Below are 17977 nucleotides of genomic sequence, written 5' to 3' on the forward strand. Positions count from 1 at the left end.
TTTTTGGGAAAAACTAGTAAGATTAAAAATAAAAAGAAGGACCTGTGTTGGGGGAGAGAAAATATTCTCCTGATAGCCCCTTTGATAATATTCCAGTTCCCAATAGTGTACTGTCAGTTTCCTTTCACAGTTTTGAAATACAAGTATGACATTGGTATGGCTTTTATGTTTGGGAGAGAAAAGTGAGAGCACTTCATGTACCAATTTTGGCTCACTTGGCTGCACAAGTGCTACAGATAAGCTACAGCTGTGTACATTTCTATTTGAATCCACTTGGTGGTAGTTTATTTCTGTCATTATAAAGAAGGTCATATAAGGGAGGCAATACAGGACTCTAAATGTTGGTGAGACTTGGAAATTCATTTCACTAAGTCTTACTAAAGTGCAGATTACATTTTTAAACTTTTTTTTTTTTTTTTTTCCCTCCAGGGAGTCCCCCAAGTAATTTTAAAATGGTCTTAGCAATTGAGTCGTCTTTGAAATTACACTTTCTGGTATAGACAGGGAATGTGAAACAGATACCTTAAAGCAAATTTATGGTTAAGAAATCTTCCTCTTATTTTTTCCTCCTAGACAACAAGTGAAAACTGTTCGCTTTATCATGTCCCGCTTGTGCAGATTTTTGCTTGTGTCAGTTGTGACTTGGCATCTGCCCTTAGTGCTTACTTTGAAGCTGCAGCTCCTGCAACTACTGAAAACCTTCCTGTGAACTTGATCAGTGAATGGAAAGAATTCTTTTCTGAGGGAATTCACAATTTGCTATTACCTCTGTTGGTGAAAGTCACAGGCAAGTATATGGCAAGGAGGGTAATAGTGGTACCTGCCAGGCTATTCTGAAATACCACTTGACAGGCTGTAATTTTGATTTTATAGGAATATTATGTCAACATAGTTTATAAAATCTGACTTTTTTGAACACTTACATGCTAATTAGTAAAGTAATTGCACTTAACATTGTGATTCTTAAGATTAGATGGATTCTGATAAGCGCAGTCTGAGTTGTTCCTATTAATGGTTGTTTATATCATCCATATGTTCTGTATCGAATCTTGTCTTTCTCTATTTTAAATAGGAGAAACCAAAAATGCTTCTGAAGGCCCTTTTCAGAACTATGTGTTAACGTCTTTGGGTGAAGCTCTAACTTACATCTCGAAGGACCAGTTGTTGAACCATAAATTGCCAGCAAAGTTTGTTGCAGGCCAGAAAACAAATCTTCCAGATAAACTCCAGACTCTACTAAATACATTATCTCCATTGTTGCTTTTCCGGTCTAGACCCATACAGATTTCTGTCTACCACATGTTGTATAAGTAAGAATCAAAAAAATTTTCACTTCTCTCACCTCCTACCCCCTCTGGTGGTTTTTTGGTTTGGTTTTTTTTGGGGGGGGGGGGTGTTTGTTTTTTTTTTTTTTTTTTTTAAATGTGCTGTAGAACATGCGCTTATAGATATATGTTTAGCAAAGTCATGTTCCATTACGGGAGAAAATCCTTAACTGGGCAGTTTGTGTTCTGTATTGGAGGACATTATATAAAGCTATGAATGGTAAATTTAATTGTAAAAGTAGACTGACAAATTTTACCACAGTATGTGAAGATACAATTTTATTTTCTCTACCATAGTTACATACCTATCGTATCATAACTATAAAGCTATTTATTTTTAGCGCCTATTTGAACACTCGTAGAATCCTAAAATGTAAACTGAAATATTCCAGGTTTGATCTGGGTCTGACAGTATTATTAAATACTATGACTTTTTTATTTTCACTAATTTAGATAAGAAAGTGAATAAAAATGTGTAGCATTCTTGTGAACTTTTTGGATATCTCTAATTCCAAAAGAGAGAATACAGAACTTGAAAAATAGTATGTGCGTTTGACTGCTCAAAATGCAGATTGTGAGGCAGCTGGCTTAAGCATAAGAAGCTAACATTATCTTTCACATATTGCAACTTCATGCCTTAGTATAGCTTTATTCTGATAGAGAAGTTTGTTTTAGCATGACTCAAGAAGTGTAAAAGGTCTGGAAAAGAACCGAGCAAGGCTACGTGCTTGTTGGCTGTCATTCAGGAACCATTGGTGCACTAGTGACAAGTCTCTTAAAGCGTCTGTATTGTTATTAAGGAATAATTGCCATTATTTTATTGCTTATCATCAGTGTTGACACTGATAAGCAAAGAACTATGCATCAGATATATTAAAATCGTAAAAATTAAATCTGATTTCTTTTCCATATTTATACAGATTAATGCCTGAATTGCCTAAATTTGATGATGAAGATCTCAAATCTTATGGTGATGAAGAGGAGGAATCAGCATTGTGTGTATTTTTTCCTCATGTTTTTTTACAACTGTTTTCCATATTTTTAAAATGTGTTATAAGACTTGAGATCTGCACCAGAGTAGTCATCTATCAGAAGATGTTAAAAGAAAAAAAAAATGACATTGCTATGACAGTAGGGTCGTAAATATTGAAAATATTCAATGTAATTGGTTAAATCTGCCTTTGTGCTAAAACTGGAAACAGTATGTGCAATTGTTTTCTAGTACAGTTACTAGAATAAGTGCAACATACATGCTTTATATTGTAAAACCTTGACAGATTTTTGCTGGACTGCTGTATTCAGAATGTGTCCAGCTGAACAGTGTCTTGAGCCTCCAGAATTGACCTGGGTGTTTTATACAGCTTGAATCTGATAAACAGTTTGAAGACTGAATACGGTAACCATTTAAGAAAAAAAAAATTTTGTTTTACCTCAGCCCAATGATTAATACCTTTCCTTACTCTGGAGCTGCAAAAGGCTTTTATATCCAAAACCAACATGTTAAGTGATTAGGAGATCCATTGTTCAGTTGCTCCTTTGTTGGTGTGTCTTGACAAACAAAGTAAGCAAGCAAACCAGCTGTCCATGATGTAGGTTAAATCAGCTCAGCCATAGACCACTTTTAGATTAAGTGATCAGCATTCAGTTTATATCTGTCTTGAAAGAGGTAAAAACACCAACTGTCTCTTTCAGGAAAAAAAAAAAAAATCTTAAAATCTAGCACTAATGTGTGAATTTGAAAGTAAATTTTCTTGTAATAAAAGGCCCCTTTTATGTTCTACATACATGGCTTTACTAACATGACTTTTCTAGGAAAGCTGTACATGTAAATTCAATTAATGCTCTGCTTGAGTTTTGAGTTTACTATGCCAGATAACATTTTTCCATAGATCACCTCCAGCAGCTCTTATGTGTGTCCTGGCCACTCAAGAACTCTTGCTAGAAAACATACTGGAATGCATTCCAGTTGGAGAATTTGCAGTTATTCAGCCCCTGAGTGATGAGTTCTGCCTTGTCCTAGGATATCTTCTCACTTGGAAGTTAACATTAGCTTTCTTCAAAGCAGCTTCTTCTCAGGTATATGCTCAGAGTCTTTTCCTTTTAACTGAATTTCTTAACATACTTATTTGGTTTGAATCTTGGAAGTTTCATCCAGCCTTTTTATTCTTTTAATTACATATCTTCCTACCTCTTGTTTTTGTCTAATTAGTGGAATTCTGAAAGCATCAATAGACTTAGATTTCTGCACTGCAATAGTTAAGGATGGTAGTATTAAGAGTAATAAAGAACTAAGATCCATTAGTAGATACTTTCTTGCATTTTCAAACAAGCTTGCTACATTTTATGATCTTCTGATCATTCAAAATAGTGCAGAGAACTAAACCACTCATCTAAACTCTTGCTCTGAATGACAGTCTTGCTTTTCTTCTTTAAAGAAGATATTTGTATTATTTACAGAGTAAGCTATATTTGTTAAGTCTCATCTGTATTGTGTGCTTTTGTTTTGGTTTTTTTTTGTAACACTATCAGCTGCGAGTTCTCTACTCACAATACCTTAGAAGAACTAAAAGCTTGAATAAATTGCTTTATCACTTGTTCAGGCTTATGCCTGAAAACCCTGTCTCTTCTGGGCCAACTTCAGAAGTTCCATATATAGACACAAAAACCTTCTTTACGGAAGAGCTTCATCTAGATGTCAAAGGTTAGTAAAAATTGTATTTGTGCATTTGAGAGAGTTTTGGTATTGCTGAAGTTTAAATATGCTTTTCTGCTTAAAAATACATATTTAGAAAATCTTAAATCTTATAAAATAGATACACACACACACACACACACACACACACACACACAGAGACAAATACATACATATGTTTAAAAATCTTTTGCTAACATTCCCCATTTGAAGCATAACCAAAATTGAAATGTTTATCAGAAAAATCAAGAAACAAAAAACAAAACAGGAAATGCCCTTTAGGCAGAAAGAATACGTTGCTACTACCTGAATCCTGAATGTATGCAAAGATTACAAAATGCTAAAAATTTGTGACCTATTCTGGGACTTCTCCATTGCTTCTAGACATTATTTTTTTTATGCTAGTTGGTATTTCTTTTTTTTCTCCTTCTATTATAATACATAAATAAAACCAAATTAAAAATATATTTTAATGTATTTTTTAAATGTTTGAGATGTGAAATTGTGTTGTTTCATCATCCTGTTCAGAAGACCCAGTTAATCAACCATAATGAGAGACGATATGCTGGTTTTTTTAGCTGAGAAATATGAAAAAGAGAATGTTTTTAAAGTTACTTCACTGAAAGTGTCATTTTATGTACTTGTATAGATGTAAACAAGGATAGTGAGTTTCCATTTCTTAATTTTTCACTTGAACATCACTGTGTGTTGCAGAACAATTTATCTGGATGACAGTAAGAATTACTAACACAACAACCCAAGGGAAAGATTTCCCTTATCTCTTTATGCACTTCTATAGAACACTGCAACCTCAAACGTGCTCCAAACATCTTATTGTTTCCTAACTGCAAAGTGAGCATTTTCTAATTTCTAGAATATAAAATTATTCTTGATTTCTGTTAGTCCACGTAGAGTTCATCTCTATATTAGAAGATGAATTTCCAGTTGTGAAGTATTAGCCTAAGAAACGAAGAAACTGGACTGATGGAGAAAGGCAGATTGAAACAAGCACTTATAGTAGCAAATATAGAAGGAGCATGTACATGAAGTTCCAGTTACCACAGTTAAGTTGGTATTAAAATTTTTGTATGTGATGTGGAGGAACCAACATTTGTCACTAATGTGTTAAGAGTATTTCAACATCCTTTCTTTCCCTTCTAGGGACAGGAGTCCTGTCATCTCAGATTCCGCACCTGGCCTGCTCTGTCTACCACATAACACTGAAAGACTTGCCAGCCATGGTCAGGCTTTGGTGGAATAGCTGTGAGAAACGTGTCTTCAATGTTGTAGATAAATTTACAAGCAAATATGTCAGCAGCGTGCTTTCTTCACAGGAAATAACTTCTGTTCAGAATAGCACACAGTTACTTAGTGGCATGATGGTTAGTAAGATTTTTTGAGCTTTTCTTGATTTACTTCAGTGTTTTTGTAAACATTTTGAGAAACATTACTTCTTGGAACCAGACTGTATTACAGTGTTTTTATATGATTGCATTTTTGTTGTTCTAAATGACTGATGAAAACATAATTTAGCTTGGTATTGATATATTGATGTTTATTAATATTCTGTTTGGAAAAAAAATAGAAAAGAATGGGTTTTATGATGTTGGAGAAGTTGAGGTGGTAAGTGGAAGATACTGCTGTCAATATACTTTTTGGTTTATTAAAAAATTTAATCAATCAGTAGATTGAAAAATGGCTGGTAGTGTCTTTTTGGTTTGCCAAGATATGAGTGGATTTTTGTTTTCTTTGAGAAGTGTTTTCCTGGTCCAAGAAAATTATTTAGTGTGTGTAGTAAAGTATTTATGGCTTTTATTTATTTATACACACACACACATATATACATATAAAAAAAGACTGGAGATGGTGTATATGTCTGGAGTTTTTTAATATGTACTTTTTTTTTTTTCATAGGTAAAAGCTCGGTCTGCAGCACGGGAAGTCATTGCTACCTATTCAGTTGAAGATATATTTATTGAACTAATAATACAGCTTCCATCAAATTACCCACTGGGATCCATAACAGTTGAGAGTGGAAAGAGGGTTGGTGTGGCTGTACAGCAATGGCGCAATTGGATGCTACAGTTAAGCACATATCTTACACATCAGGTGAGTTTAGAGAAAGCCCCTAGTTTTGATAACTTAGAGTCCTGATAATAGAAAAATGCAGTATTATTTCGATCCGTATAATGGATCTCATCGGTAGATCTCAAAGGACTTCATAAAATTGGTCACTGTTACCATCTGCTTTTTATCAGCTGCTGAAACAGGTAAAATTATCAGCCTAACAAGTCCTGTTAAATCCATAGCCAAAGTTGAAAATTTAGATCTCAAGACATGGGCCAGTGTTTGCCCCATGTGGCAATGCCATCTCTAACTATAATTTGGACAGCACCCCCCTCCCAAAACCCCACCCAAACAAACCAAAAACCAACTAAAACCCAGGATATTAAATTCTCTAAAAGATTGGTGGTTGCTGAAGTTGCATCATCTGTGGCTAGAACAAAACAAAACAGTGACTGAAAACTTTAAAATCTCCTTCTAAGTGCTCCTAAGTGTATTCTTTTCACTGTGATGAATGCTTGCATTTTTGTAGATTAGAGTATCATCTGTATTTTGTGTGTCGGCTTTATAAATTATTCACTGCATATATTATATATAACTTCAGATTGTAAAGCCTTCAGGCTTTGTTTCCTTCATGTGCTTGTGAATAACAGTAAGAATATTCTGAAGGAATTCTACAGTATTAACAGCTCTTTTCCCTCTGTTAGAATGGAAGTATTATGGATGGCTTATCTTTGTGGAAAAATAATGTGGATAAACGTTTTGAGGGCATTGAAGATTGCATGATCTGTTTTTCAGTCATTCATGGTTCCAACTATTCTCTTCCTAAAAAAGCTTGCAGAACATGCAAGAAAAAGTTTCATTCAGCTTGCTTGGTAAGTACCTAGACTAAATCTTTTAAAATAGGCAAAATATCCATTTATAGTTTGAACCAGGAACTTCTACTGTAATACCAGCAATTCTCCATTATGTCACTGGAGTATCTGGGATTAACTGAACTCATAAATTATTTGCATGGATTTTGTCCTAAGCTGTAAGGGCATGTAATGAGAGAGAGGTTGCTACACTTCACAGATAATAATATCTGTTTTGTGTTCACTAAGACATAAGCTATTACATCTACGTAGGGTGTGGCAACAGCATCTTGTTGTTACCAGCTCAGATATGGGAATAGAAAAGGTTAAATTTAATTTATGCAGCATGCTTTCAAGTAAACCATGCTGATCTGGATAATTAACATTTAACTATATCCAAGTCATCATAGGCATTGGTTGTATGGTTACAGAGTGTACTGGAATAGGTTGGCGTCTGTATGGCTGTACAGTGAAGGAATTATTGCTGCTTTAAAAACACTATCTTTTCATTCTAAAATGAGACTGGATGAGAATTCCTGTGTGTTAGGTTTTTTAGAATAAAACTTCAGTATTGTGTGTGTGTGTGTGTGTAATATCTGTGTGTATATGTATACATGCATACATACACAAGTGGAAAGGGTTTTTTTTACTGTTTATTGTTGGTTTTTCTTAAAGTATAGTTAATGTTTTGGTAGTTATATTCATTGGCAAATAATGGTTATTATTGGTGATAAACCAGTGTTCCTGATGCTCAGCTTGCATTTGTATATTAAACAATTGTATTTCTCTTTCAGTACAAATGGTTCACATCCAGCAACAAGTCCACCTGTCCACTCTGTCGAGAGACATTTTTCTGAAATAAAACGGTCTTTCTTCTTTCTGTGGGTGAAGATATAAATGAAGAGGAGACAATAAACTGTATGTTGAAAGAAGCTAACTACTTGGAAATAATGTCAGTTACTTTAAATGCTTGACTAGTGGGATATGACACATATTTACCTCTGGACTGTTTTTTGTAAGTTTGAAGATTCTTCTTTGATATAAAGAAATATATAAGAATAATTTATTTAAATTTGTATATTTTTAAAGATATTGAGATATATTAAAAACTCAGAAATAATGCAGAATTATGTCTGAAAAGTGGTGTTTAAGCCACAGCATAATTGATTAAAACCTCTTATTTTAGGTATATTCTAACGTGGTGTTATGCACTTAACCCAGGTCATGCCTCTTAACAGGTGAATTTAACGTAGGTGGTATAAAGACTTGATTTCTGATTGTAGTGCGTTCATAATAGTTCCTCTTATGGGGGGAAAAAAAGAATGTTGTTGCTGTTAGACATTAAGACATGGAACTAGGGTGATAACCTTCTGTTAAAGCATAAAATTTAAACATAGCATGCTCTAAATTAACATGTTTATAAACTGAGCTTTCACCTTTAACAGTCTCATTTTCCCAAAACCCCTCAGCCATCCAGCACCCTAAACCCATGAAAACTCAGAAGCCCAAGTAAGTAGAGAGAGTACAATCATTCCTGAATGACAATGAAAAACTACCTATTTATTGCTGATTGGCTTTTAAAGAGAAGGCATACGCACTGATCAATTCTTGTTTTCATTATTTCAGTTAACGTCTTTGTTAGCTGGCAAATTAACTGTCACTTGAATGTACATTGTACTTCCATGGTCCCATAATAATAATGACTCTAAGTGAACATGACAGATGTATCAGAATTTAATAGTCTTCAACTATACATTTTTTTCATGCTTTTTTTTTTAACAGCAGTAGCATACTAATATATTCTAACTTGGATGGTATTTGTAGTGGATTTCTCTGAAAAGTCAATAAAAGGGAGGGAATAAATGAATTTTGTCAGTCTCTGTAGTCTCTTCCTCTATGTGATAAACTTTCAGAAATTAATAGTATAAATTTTCAGATGCTGAGTTTATAGCATATTCAATTGGCTGTACCTCAACAGCTTTTTTTTTTTTTAAAGATTCTGTTTGTTTTCTCAGAGTTGGTCCCTTTTGAGGTAACAGCTCTAGAAACGATTTTTAGCTGTTGATAACTTGAGTCTGTATTTTTAACAGGTAACACTGGGCTTCCAGAGGAGAAATTTCGTGACATTTTTTGAGAAAGAGAGAATGGAAATGATTTAAAACTGGTATTGAAAAGGCCTAGCTGAAAACACAGATTAAGGAGCAAGCTGTATTGTTTCCTAGCTACTGATACTAAAACTCCACGATTGTTTCCATTGCATCACTTTTATTATTCTAAATTACTTCTTTGCAAGTTCAATAACTGATTTGAAGGCCAGTTGTGGTTAACCAGGCATTGCTTGAAAAGAACCATCTTAAACACTTCTAGCAGACCTTAACTTGCAAATTGTCTATTAGGAACAGCCATGTGAAGAGCTTTTGTTTTGGTTCTGCTAGAACAAAGAAGTGCAGGCACTTGCAAAGCAGCAGTATGTCTTTCGACACTGGTACTTGCTGACTGGCACTCTGCTGACACAGAGTAGTGCCTAAGGGTCTGGGCGAGCAGAATTTTTGCTTTCTTCCTGGTAAGTTTGACACTACATAGAAAGTCTGTACTTGCCTGCAGCTTATTCTCATGCATATTGAATGCAGGAGTATGCTTCCCAAAACTCTTCAGAAAGCATTGCTTTCTTTGGTCTTGTAGAAGGGAATAGGTGTGCCCTGGGAAATGCTAAGTGTATGTATGTGCAGGATGATGGGAGCATAATAGGAATCACTTCTTACAGAACTTACCTGTGTTATTAATTGGATTGCATTTTAACAAGTGCTTCCAGTAAAGTTGGCAACAGACAGCTGAAGCCAGGAGAATTGACTCATGATTTATTAAAGTGGATGCATATAATTTCCTTGTCTAAATATCCAGTTGTTAGGTAGTCTAGTGCAATCGTTCTTTGTTGAAAGCATATTGGTTTATTACACTTTTTGTTCTGATTTTCATTATTCTGTCCTTTAAAATTTAAAATTGCATACAGCTGAGCATTGTGATCTACTGTGACAGATGACTGCCTTTTTTTATCTCTGATTACCTCTTTTAAAAATAATTCTTTAGTTATAACTAAAAGCTACACAGATTTAATTAAAACTTCCTTTTGATAAACCTGTAGTTTGATTCTATTACATGTTTTGACTAAATCTTAAAATCTTACTTGATGTTACTACTTTTGCTCAGCAACCTAACTTTGTTAGCCAAAATGGTTAACAACATAAAACTTATAGTGGTCTAAGGATGACAGCATTTCGATTCATTCAAACAGCCCTGCAGCTATGATTATAACCTCAAAAACTATGATTCTACATAAAAAAGCAAAATTGCTAAGCATAAAACCTCTTCTCCTTACAGTTTTGTAGGGGAAAACTAACCAAAAAAAAAAAAGTGTGGCTTAGCAAAAAGGTCTGCCATCAAGTCAAAAAGACTTGAAGTAGGAAGCAGTCAAATTGAAATACGACTTCTCAGAATTGACTAGTTGGTAAGCTGCAAGAACAAAACTTTGCTTAAACTCTTCAGTGGAAAACTGTGGGAACATGTTATTTCACAGACGGCCACAAAGTTTCCTCTCAGTTTCTCGACTTTGACATTCCTTAGACAAGTTATGCAGACGGTAAGAATCAACAAAGTCCTGAGTCTAGCCTTAATTTAGCCAATGAAATGCATTTTTTTTAGCCTCAGTAGTTTCAAGTACTAGAATTTCTTGTATATAGTAAAAATGTCAAGTAACATCCTTAACATGACTGCATCTTCCCTTTAAACCTTCCTACTGTGTATTTGTGTTCACATTCATGTTTATCTGTATAAAAGAAATTGACAGAAAAGTTACTGAAGGGGATGCATTAGATGTGTTTGAATTGTTGAATTGCAATGTTGCTCTTCACTGGTTGTCTAAGCTGGGGAATAGTGACTCTTAGGATGTAAAACAATCACCACTGCACACTTCCTGCAAACCTATCCTTTTTGTATTTTCTTCAGGATGGTATAAGGAACAACTCTTATGCCAGACCTATGTAAGTTGACTTTTGACCAGTATGAGTCAAAAGTAGCTTCCCACATTCCTTTGCAGTAAAATACCTCAGATCATCTAGGTAGGTTTGCAGTCACATGTTTCTGCTCACAGTGCCTCCACTTATTATGTGTTATTCTGCCTCTCCAAAACCTCCTTTTTTTTCAAGCACCTAGGTAAGTTTTTTGGGTGGTCAGCATAAAACATGGAAGAACTTTTAATGTTTGTGCAAGCTGGAGAGTTACAGAGTCATAAGTTTAGTTCTGAAGTCTTAAATGGAGTCGGTGCATCCCACAAGAAAACCCCTGTGACCTTAGTCCTCATAGAGGAGCTCGCTAAATGGTTTATAACATCACTTGACACAAACCCTTAAAGGTCAGTTTCTTTGAAAGCATTCTCCCAGACAGCACTACTGGTGCTGCATACTAGACTGTCTACTTGTTTTGTGCTGCATGTGAGCAAAACAACTTCCTCACAGGACTGTGCCCACCACACAGCACATGTCTCAATGCCACTGGGGCAAGGCTGTATTAGAACCTTCTGTGGGCACTGGGAGGGGGAGGAGGCTGCAGAGGAAAGCTTTGTTGGGATCTGGTGGTCAGGAAATAGCTTCCTATTTTGGATAGTGATTTTGAGGGAGGACTTTTATTCCACTTTTCTACTTACAGTCATTGTTTTCAGCTACCCAGTAACTAGCCTTTTTAATAACATCTCATATGCTTCCCCCCCCCCCTTAATATCTTTCCACGGATGAGAACTCTTCATCTAATCTACAGTACTCCATAGTAGTACCCTCCTTGTAAAATGGCATAAAAGAGAGCACAGTCACCACAATGTTGCCTAGAAGACTGCAGGAGAGTAATAGCTTGCCTTTGTCCCAGCTCTTGAGATATACTTACTGCATCTTTGTATTCAGAAGTATGCTGTTTCCTTACAATAGAAACTCAGTAATTGTGCCTTAGACATGTAAAGTGCCTGATATTACATCAAAATGAGTAACACTGATTCCAAGTATTCATTTGATATAGACTAGCTATTAAAACAGGAAGAATTATATCAAGTACATTATTTTAATAAGCCACAATGACAAATATACAAATATGTATTTATAGAGGAAAAGGTCTTTAGTGCTTAAGTGCAAATGCAACAAGGTAGGGTATTTCAGTTTCCCCACAACTGTCCTGAGAAAGCCAGAAGACAACTGTGCCTCTGACAGCAGGTAAGAGCTAGTTAACATCCAGAATAATCATAATAAATACAGAGTCTTGCTTAGTTTCACTGCAGTAGTCAGTAACTGAGGATACACCTTAAAAGGATGAAAATCTTGGCTTAAAAATTGATTTGACAGCTTCAGTACTCTGTTCAACCTTCTGCATGCGTAGTATCTGGAAGGGTAAGAGCAGTTATCAAGACTTCCTAAATTTGAGGATAGTAAGCATCTCTTGTCCCGCTTGCCTGGAAAGTACTCGTGTGCCTTCTAAGCCACCTTTCTTCATTGTTTCCAGAATTTCATCTGTAATTGAAAGTGTAGCGTTACAACTGAGTTTATATAGAAATCAGCTATAAAAGGCAGTGCTAATGTATCTGCCAAACATAAGCTATAAAGCAAAGATTATAAACTGTATCCTTTTACTCTTTCAGACAGTAGCTTTTATGCAAAGTAGCCTTCCACCAGGAACAAATAAAGTTTACAATTTACTAACTGAAGTTCTGTATTTTGGTATTACTTATAGCAATGAACAATTCAGTTATGAAGCTAACTTGTAGGAGAAACTGAAATTTGTAGCACCATCTCCCAAAAGCTGCCTATCAATGAGGTGTGAAAGAATAGTCTTTCTTCTTGAAACTATTTGGTAATGTATAGCCATTAATTATTAGATCAGAAGGAACAAGTCCGAATCTTTTCTCTACACATGTCAAAATGAAAGACATCACATTTCCAACTACAGGCTTTTGCCTTTTAAGTTTACAACACCATTCTCTTTCATGAGAAAGGGTTGGCCTGGCTTTGTTACTTGGTTCAGAAGATGTACAGTCACCTTTCAGACTTAGAACTGAAGTCTTGCAGAGCTGCTGGCATCAGGACCTAGATATTACCATTTTCTAAACTAGCTTAGGGAGTCCTTAGTTTTGGTAAGCTTGCTTCTGTTTTTTGGTCTAGCTCACCATACACTGGATGCACAAGGCATGAATTCAGAAAAAGGATTCCAAGAGGCATCAGGTTATGTAAAAGTCCCTCTGTAGATTAGACACCCCCACAACCTTAAAAGATGAGAAACACAGGACTTCACAGAGATGCCATGGTTTGTATGAAGCATGCAGATACACTCTAGCCTTCTACAGCATTTCTAAATAATGACCTAGAACACCTATATGAATTTCAATACATGCTGTCAATCTTCAATTAGTTGCTGTTGTCACGTTAGATTCAACTGATGTTATGTATTACTTTTTCTTGTTTACTTAAGTCTGATAACCTAGAGAACATTGGTGTGATCAATATTTTGTTTAATACAGTGTTAAATCTGCTTTGACACATTTAAGGATCCAAAGAAAGTGACCACCTGGATTATTTTCTTTAATTGTGACCAAGTAGAATAATCCTCCTGGTGAAAGTAGGTCTGGTACTAATGGAAAAACTCTATCCATTACTTCTCTGCCCTTTCTGCCACCAGCCCAGGATGCCTCTATTCCACGGCCTTCCACCTAGGAAGAATGAAAGCAAATATTGTCATAATACAGAATGATAGAAGTGTCAGTGGTACTTACAAGAGAAACATCACCATAATCTCTAGCTTTGGGCATCTGCCATTAGAAATCTGACAACTTTGATTCAGCAGATTAGTTTATACAATAAAATTACTTCAAGACTACTTCCTACATGATGAACACACTACTTTTGTTTCAAATTCTATTCTTAAACTGAATTAAAAGAGCTACATTTTGTCATGTGCTTTGTATGTATTTTCTTGTAATGTTTCATGAGTTTGTTCACCAAGTGGAAGGTGGCCAGAAAACTGTTTTAAGTGTTCATGGATCAAATTCTCAGAGTAGGAGTCTGCAGAAGCAGAGGATATTTATTTTGCAGGGAACAAATGCATTTTCCATTGAAAGTCTTCTATAAGAACACCTTAGCATGCCTAACAAAAGTCTTACATGGTTTATACTTGATGGAGAAACTAGGTATTGAGAAGCAGCAGCTAGCAATCCTTATTCCCATGTAGTCTTTTAAGCATCACTAAAACAGTGCTGGTCCTACAACATCCTTTACAATTTCAAAAAAACCCTGGACTTTTCAGACCAGACCTTATTGGAGTTACCACCTCTCCTATGACAGTAGAAATGCCATTTTTATTGTGTATTTCAAATGTTTCCTACCTCTTCAGAAGGTGTTACCACGTATGGTGGATTAAATAGCAGTAGATCAACCTTCCCATTTAATCTTGGAGACAGTCCTTTGACCTATAGATGAAGTTCATGATTCTTTTGTTGTTTTTTGGTTTTTTTTTTTTAAACATAAAGAATGCAAACATTTTGTAAAAATACAGTTACATAGTACTGGATGTTCTGAGCATTTCAGCCTGACTCAGGAATACTAAGCTTGACTTTCTATGTGCAAGAGAAGCATCAAGAAGAAGGACCCGTGCATAGCAGAACAATTTCAATAGTCTTTAGACTATGTTATGTAAGAGCAAGAGACGCATATGCAGACACAAAGGTAGTACCTTATTCTTTCTCAGTTCAGAATTCAAGTTAGATATAAAAGCATTTTGTATTTATCGTCAGTTAAAATTTGTTAACCCAAATGGCCAATCTGTAACAACCACAGTTCAGTTCCCAAGTACGAGCACTTGTTCATCCATTTTAGATCACATTTATTGTTGCCTATCTTCATCATCTTTTATAAACATATATATTCAGGGCATTTTAAATATGTTGCTAAAGAGATGAGAAACTTGGCTTTTCTCCATACCAAATTTTGTAAGAAATAAAAAGTAACAACATCCACAGTTCCTAATTAAATCAGAAAGAGCTGAGAACCAAGAACTGCATAGCATTAGAGGAAGGGCTACGATAATGTGAGGTCAGTGCCGGGTTCCTTGTGCAGCATTTTCCAAACTACATCATCTGTTTTTTTAAACCAATTCAATGAGTTTTTAAAGCTTAAATTTGAATTTTACAACTTGAGTAGTTTGTTTTTCCCTTCTTTCAGAAACACTTTGGCATTTTGTTGTTTTCTTTTTGTCACCCATGCTTATTAAGAGAATGTTTGTTCTAGACTTCATGGTTACTTTTCAGTATCTCTAATAAGTATTAAAAAATTACAAAAACTATGAAGATATTATTGAAACATCTAACTTACCAAGTCAGTAATGACTGGCTGAAGGTGAACATTGTTAAGCAGAGCTGTCTCCAGTGTACAGTAAGCTGCCATGGGGTTGATATCTGTACATCTAAAAGCAAAATACTACAAAGTGTAAGTAACTGGCTACTGTATCTGGAAGTTTAACCCTGTGAACCACATGCTAATTTATGTACTCTCAATGAAGATTATCTTTTCCAGCATCCTTTACTTGCAAGTAAATAGCAGAAAACAGCCAGTGAATTACAATGTATCAGCAGCTTAACCATTCTACACTACACTGGAAGATTTAATGACTGACTGAAAGCTGAAGCATAGGATTTCTTTTTCAACACTAGCTCTGCATAAGCATATACGCATACAAGTCCCTAATAACACTGAGTTACTGCCAACACCCAGGTAGCTAATGTTATGTCATCAGACCTCAGTAAGACTAGTCAGTGGCTAAAATTTAGGATTCAAACCAGCAAACACAAGTGTAAGTTTAGCAATTTGTCTAAGAAGTAGGAAGATGGAATTCTAGTCATGCCACTACTTAATTGTTACAGAACCTGAAGTAAATAGTTCAGGCTTTCTTTGCTTTGATTTCTACAGCTGTAGGATTGAGCTAATATTTCTTTGTGAAAAGAATAGTTTTTAAAATGTGAAAGTGAAAAGTATATATGTGAAGGCCAAGTATTTATTATTGCATGCAACAGTTTAAGTGCTAGTATACTTACATGTACAGTGCACTGGATCCAATAATGGAAGAAGCTAGAAATGTTGAAACCACACCAGACCCAGATCCTATTTCAAGGCAGATCTCAACCCTAACGAGAGAAAACTTTGGATGACTTTTATTTGTCATGTATAAAAGCACCTGCAACAGACACAGAATCGGTCAAGACAGGATTATGACACCTGCTGCCCTTCTCCCAAACACGCTCAAACACTTGCTGGTCCTACGGCCCTCAAAGCCCACGCTACGTCGTCCGTTCCGTGATGGCTGCCAGGCCTACTGGTGCCCATACAGGCAATTCCTGGTTGTCACAAGCCACTTTGGGAAACATTTATGCTTCTCCCGTGCCTAACATGAACGTTTCCATTAGCTACGCGGTCTCAGCAGCACAGGCAACATTTCTACAGCATCTACTGCACGTTTATTGCAGCAAGACTGAACTCCAACAGAGGTTACGGAAGATCACCACAAAGCCACGGAAGGAAAGCAGGACTCGAGCGCAGAACGCCTCGGGAGAGTTTCAGCCGGCTCCGGACGAACAGCAGTGGCAGGCAATTTCAGAATAAAACCACTCGTGAGATTAGCTCCTTCGGCGGTTTCTAGAGCGGTTATAGTCACGCAGACACGCTTCAGCCCGGGAGACGACACCGGGCAGCGACCCGCGCGGCCCTGCAACCCCCACAGCTTCTTCAGGGCCGGGACGCCGGCGTTTTACCGCCTGCCGCCGCCCCCACCGAGGCAGGCGTCGGCCCTCCGCGCCGCTGCGGGCGCAGCTCCCCCGGGGCGCCACCCGCAGCCGAGGAGCAGGGGCCGACGCCGCCCCGGGAAGAGCCGCGGGCCCGGCCCTGCCGCGCTCCCCTCAGCCCGCCGCCCGCGGGGGCGGCCCGGGGGGGGAGGGGAAGGCCTCCGCCCGCCCCGCTCGCGGCGGGAAGGCGCCACCCAGCTCCCTCCGGGGCCCGAAACGCGGCTACCGGCCGCTCGGGGGCCTGCGGCCCCGGCCGCGGGACGCTCCGTGGCGGGGCTCGGCGCCCCCTGCCCAGCCTGCCCTCCCCGCCGCCGCCTACCGAGCCTGCCTGAGGCGGGCCGCGTCCCGCTCCAGAGCGTCCAGCAGCAGGAAGGTGTCCTCGGCCGGCTCGTACACATCCCGGAAGGGCCCCTGCGGCCCCACGTGCTCGTACCGCGGGGTGGGCAGCGGCGGCGGAGCCGCCATCGCTTCCCGCGGCGCGCATGCGCGGGCGCGCCCGCCCCGCCCGCCGTGGCAGAGGGAAGAGGCGGGGCCAAGAGCTCCCGCGCGGCGCTCTGACGCCGCGAGAGGAAAGCGTGTGCCTGCGGGGGGGCGGGGCGGGGGAGCGCCGCGGCACTCGCGCCACTGATACCGCCAATGGGAGGGCGCCGGCTTGGCCCCGCCCCGAACGCGGGTCTAACGGCTGTTGGCCACGCCCTAGGGCGGTGGCGGCGTCGGCGTCGTCGTTGGCCTCGTTGTTAGCGAGATTCAGACGGTAAGGTCCAGTGAAAACCGCCGTTCTCAGTGGAATTCCAGCGTCGGGTTTCATCGTGCTGGTTCACCTGGTCCAGCGTTAAAAACCTTCTCTAAATCTGCGTAAGTGTGCAGAGCGATCCCTGCAGTAGGCGGCCTGGCCGTCCATGAAGATTGATGTGACAGGGGCCTGCTACGCCGGCTTTTGTGTCAGCTTCCCACATTAATTGCTTTTCCATCGTGAGAAGTACCACCTTTGCGTGGCGAGTTAGCAGGAAGCCAAACAGAAGAGGTGCTGAGGAGGTTTCTAAGTGGCAGTTCTACAGCAAAGCGTACAGGGGAAAGACTGACGTTGACACTCAACGTAAAGGAAGCTCTTTTTTTCCAGTTACGAAAGAATATGTTTCTGTGATTCTTTGCCAGCAACACTTGACAGCATCGTTGGGTCCAA

General features: G+C 38.2%; 2 protein-coding genes and 1 long non-coding RNA gene across 5 annotated transcripts in view; 1 reads left to right on the forward strand and 2 right to left on the reverse strand.

The window, feature by feature from the left end:
* LTN1 (listerin E3 ubiquitin protein ligase 1) overlaps positions 1–8802 on the forward strand; it is a 32232-nt gene extending 23430 nt beyond the window's left edge. Inside the window, exons 22-30 of the mRNA XM_069785278.1 lie at positions 574–787; positions 1073–1310; positions 2246–2320; positions 3215–3401; positions 3855–4026; positions 5179–5399; positions 5932–6126; positions 6789–6956; positions 7730–8802. Coding sequence (XP_069641379.1) covers positions 574–787; positions 1073–1310; positions 2246–2320; positions 3215–3401; positions 3855–4026; positions 5179–5399; positions 5932–6126; positions 6789–6956; positions 7730–7792 — 1533 coding nt within the window. The 3' untranslated portion in view covers positions 7793–8802. The remainder of the gene's footprint in view (positions 1–573; positions 788–1072; positions 1311–2245; positions 2321–3214; positions 3402–3854; positions 4027–5178; positions 5400–5931; positions 6127–6788; positions 6957–7729) is intronic.
* A 2893-nt stretch (positions 8803–11695) lies between these two features.
* Positions 11696–17308, reverse strand: N6AMT1 (N-6 adenine-specific DNA methyltransferase 1). Of its 3 annotated transcripts, none has more exons than XM_069785295.1 (6): positions 17123–17308; positions 16051–16140; positions 15332–15422; positions 14347–14430; positions 13533–13674; positions 11696–12481 (listed from the first exon to the last, which is right to left on the reverse strand). In XM_069785295.1, the coding sequence occupies exons 1-6, from the start codon at positions 17257–17259 to the stop codon at positions 12375–12377; spliced, it is 651 nt and encodes a 216-aa protein (XP_069641396.1). In that variant the 5' UTR covers positions 17260–17308; the 3' UTR covers positions 11696–12374. The 3 variants fall into 3 exon arrangements, with proteins under 3 accessions (XP_069641396.1, XP_069641395.1, XP_069641397.1); XM_069785294.1 differs by having other exon boundaries at positions 17114–17305; XM_069785296.1 differs by lacking the exon at positions 14347–14430 and having other exon boundaries at positions 17114–17306.
* On the reverse strand, positions 12596–13526 carry LOC138685675 (uncharacterized). Its single transcript, XR_011325038.1, has 2 exons — positions 13338–13526; positions 12596–13305 (listed from the first exon to the last, which is right to left on the reverse strand). It is a non-coding gene; the product is annotated as an uncharacterized lncRNA (long non-coding RNA).
* Positions 17309–17977: the final 669 nt, after the last annotated feature.

Source organism: Haliaeetus albicilla, chromosome 6 (genome assembly GCF_947461875.1).
Source record: "Haliaeetus albicilla chromosome 6, bHalAlb1.1, whole genome shotgun sequence".
Classification (NCBI taxonomy): domain Eukaryota; kingdom Metazoa; phylum Chordata; class Aves; order Accipitriformes; family Accipitridae; genus Haliaeetus; species Haliaeetus albicilla.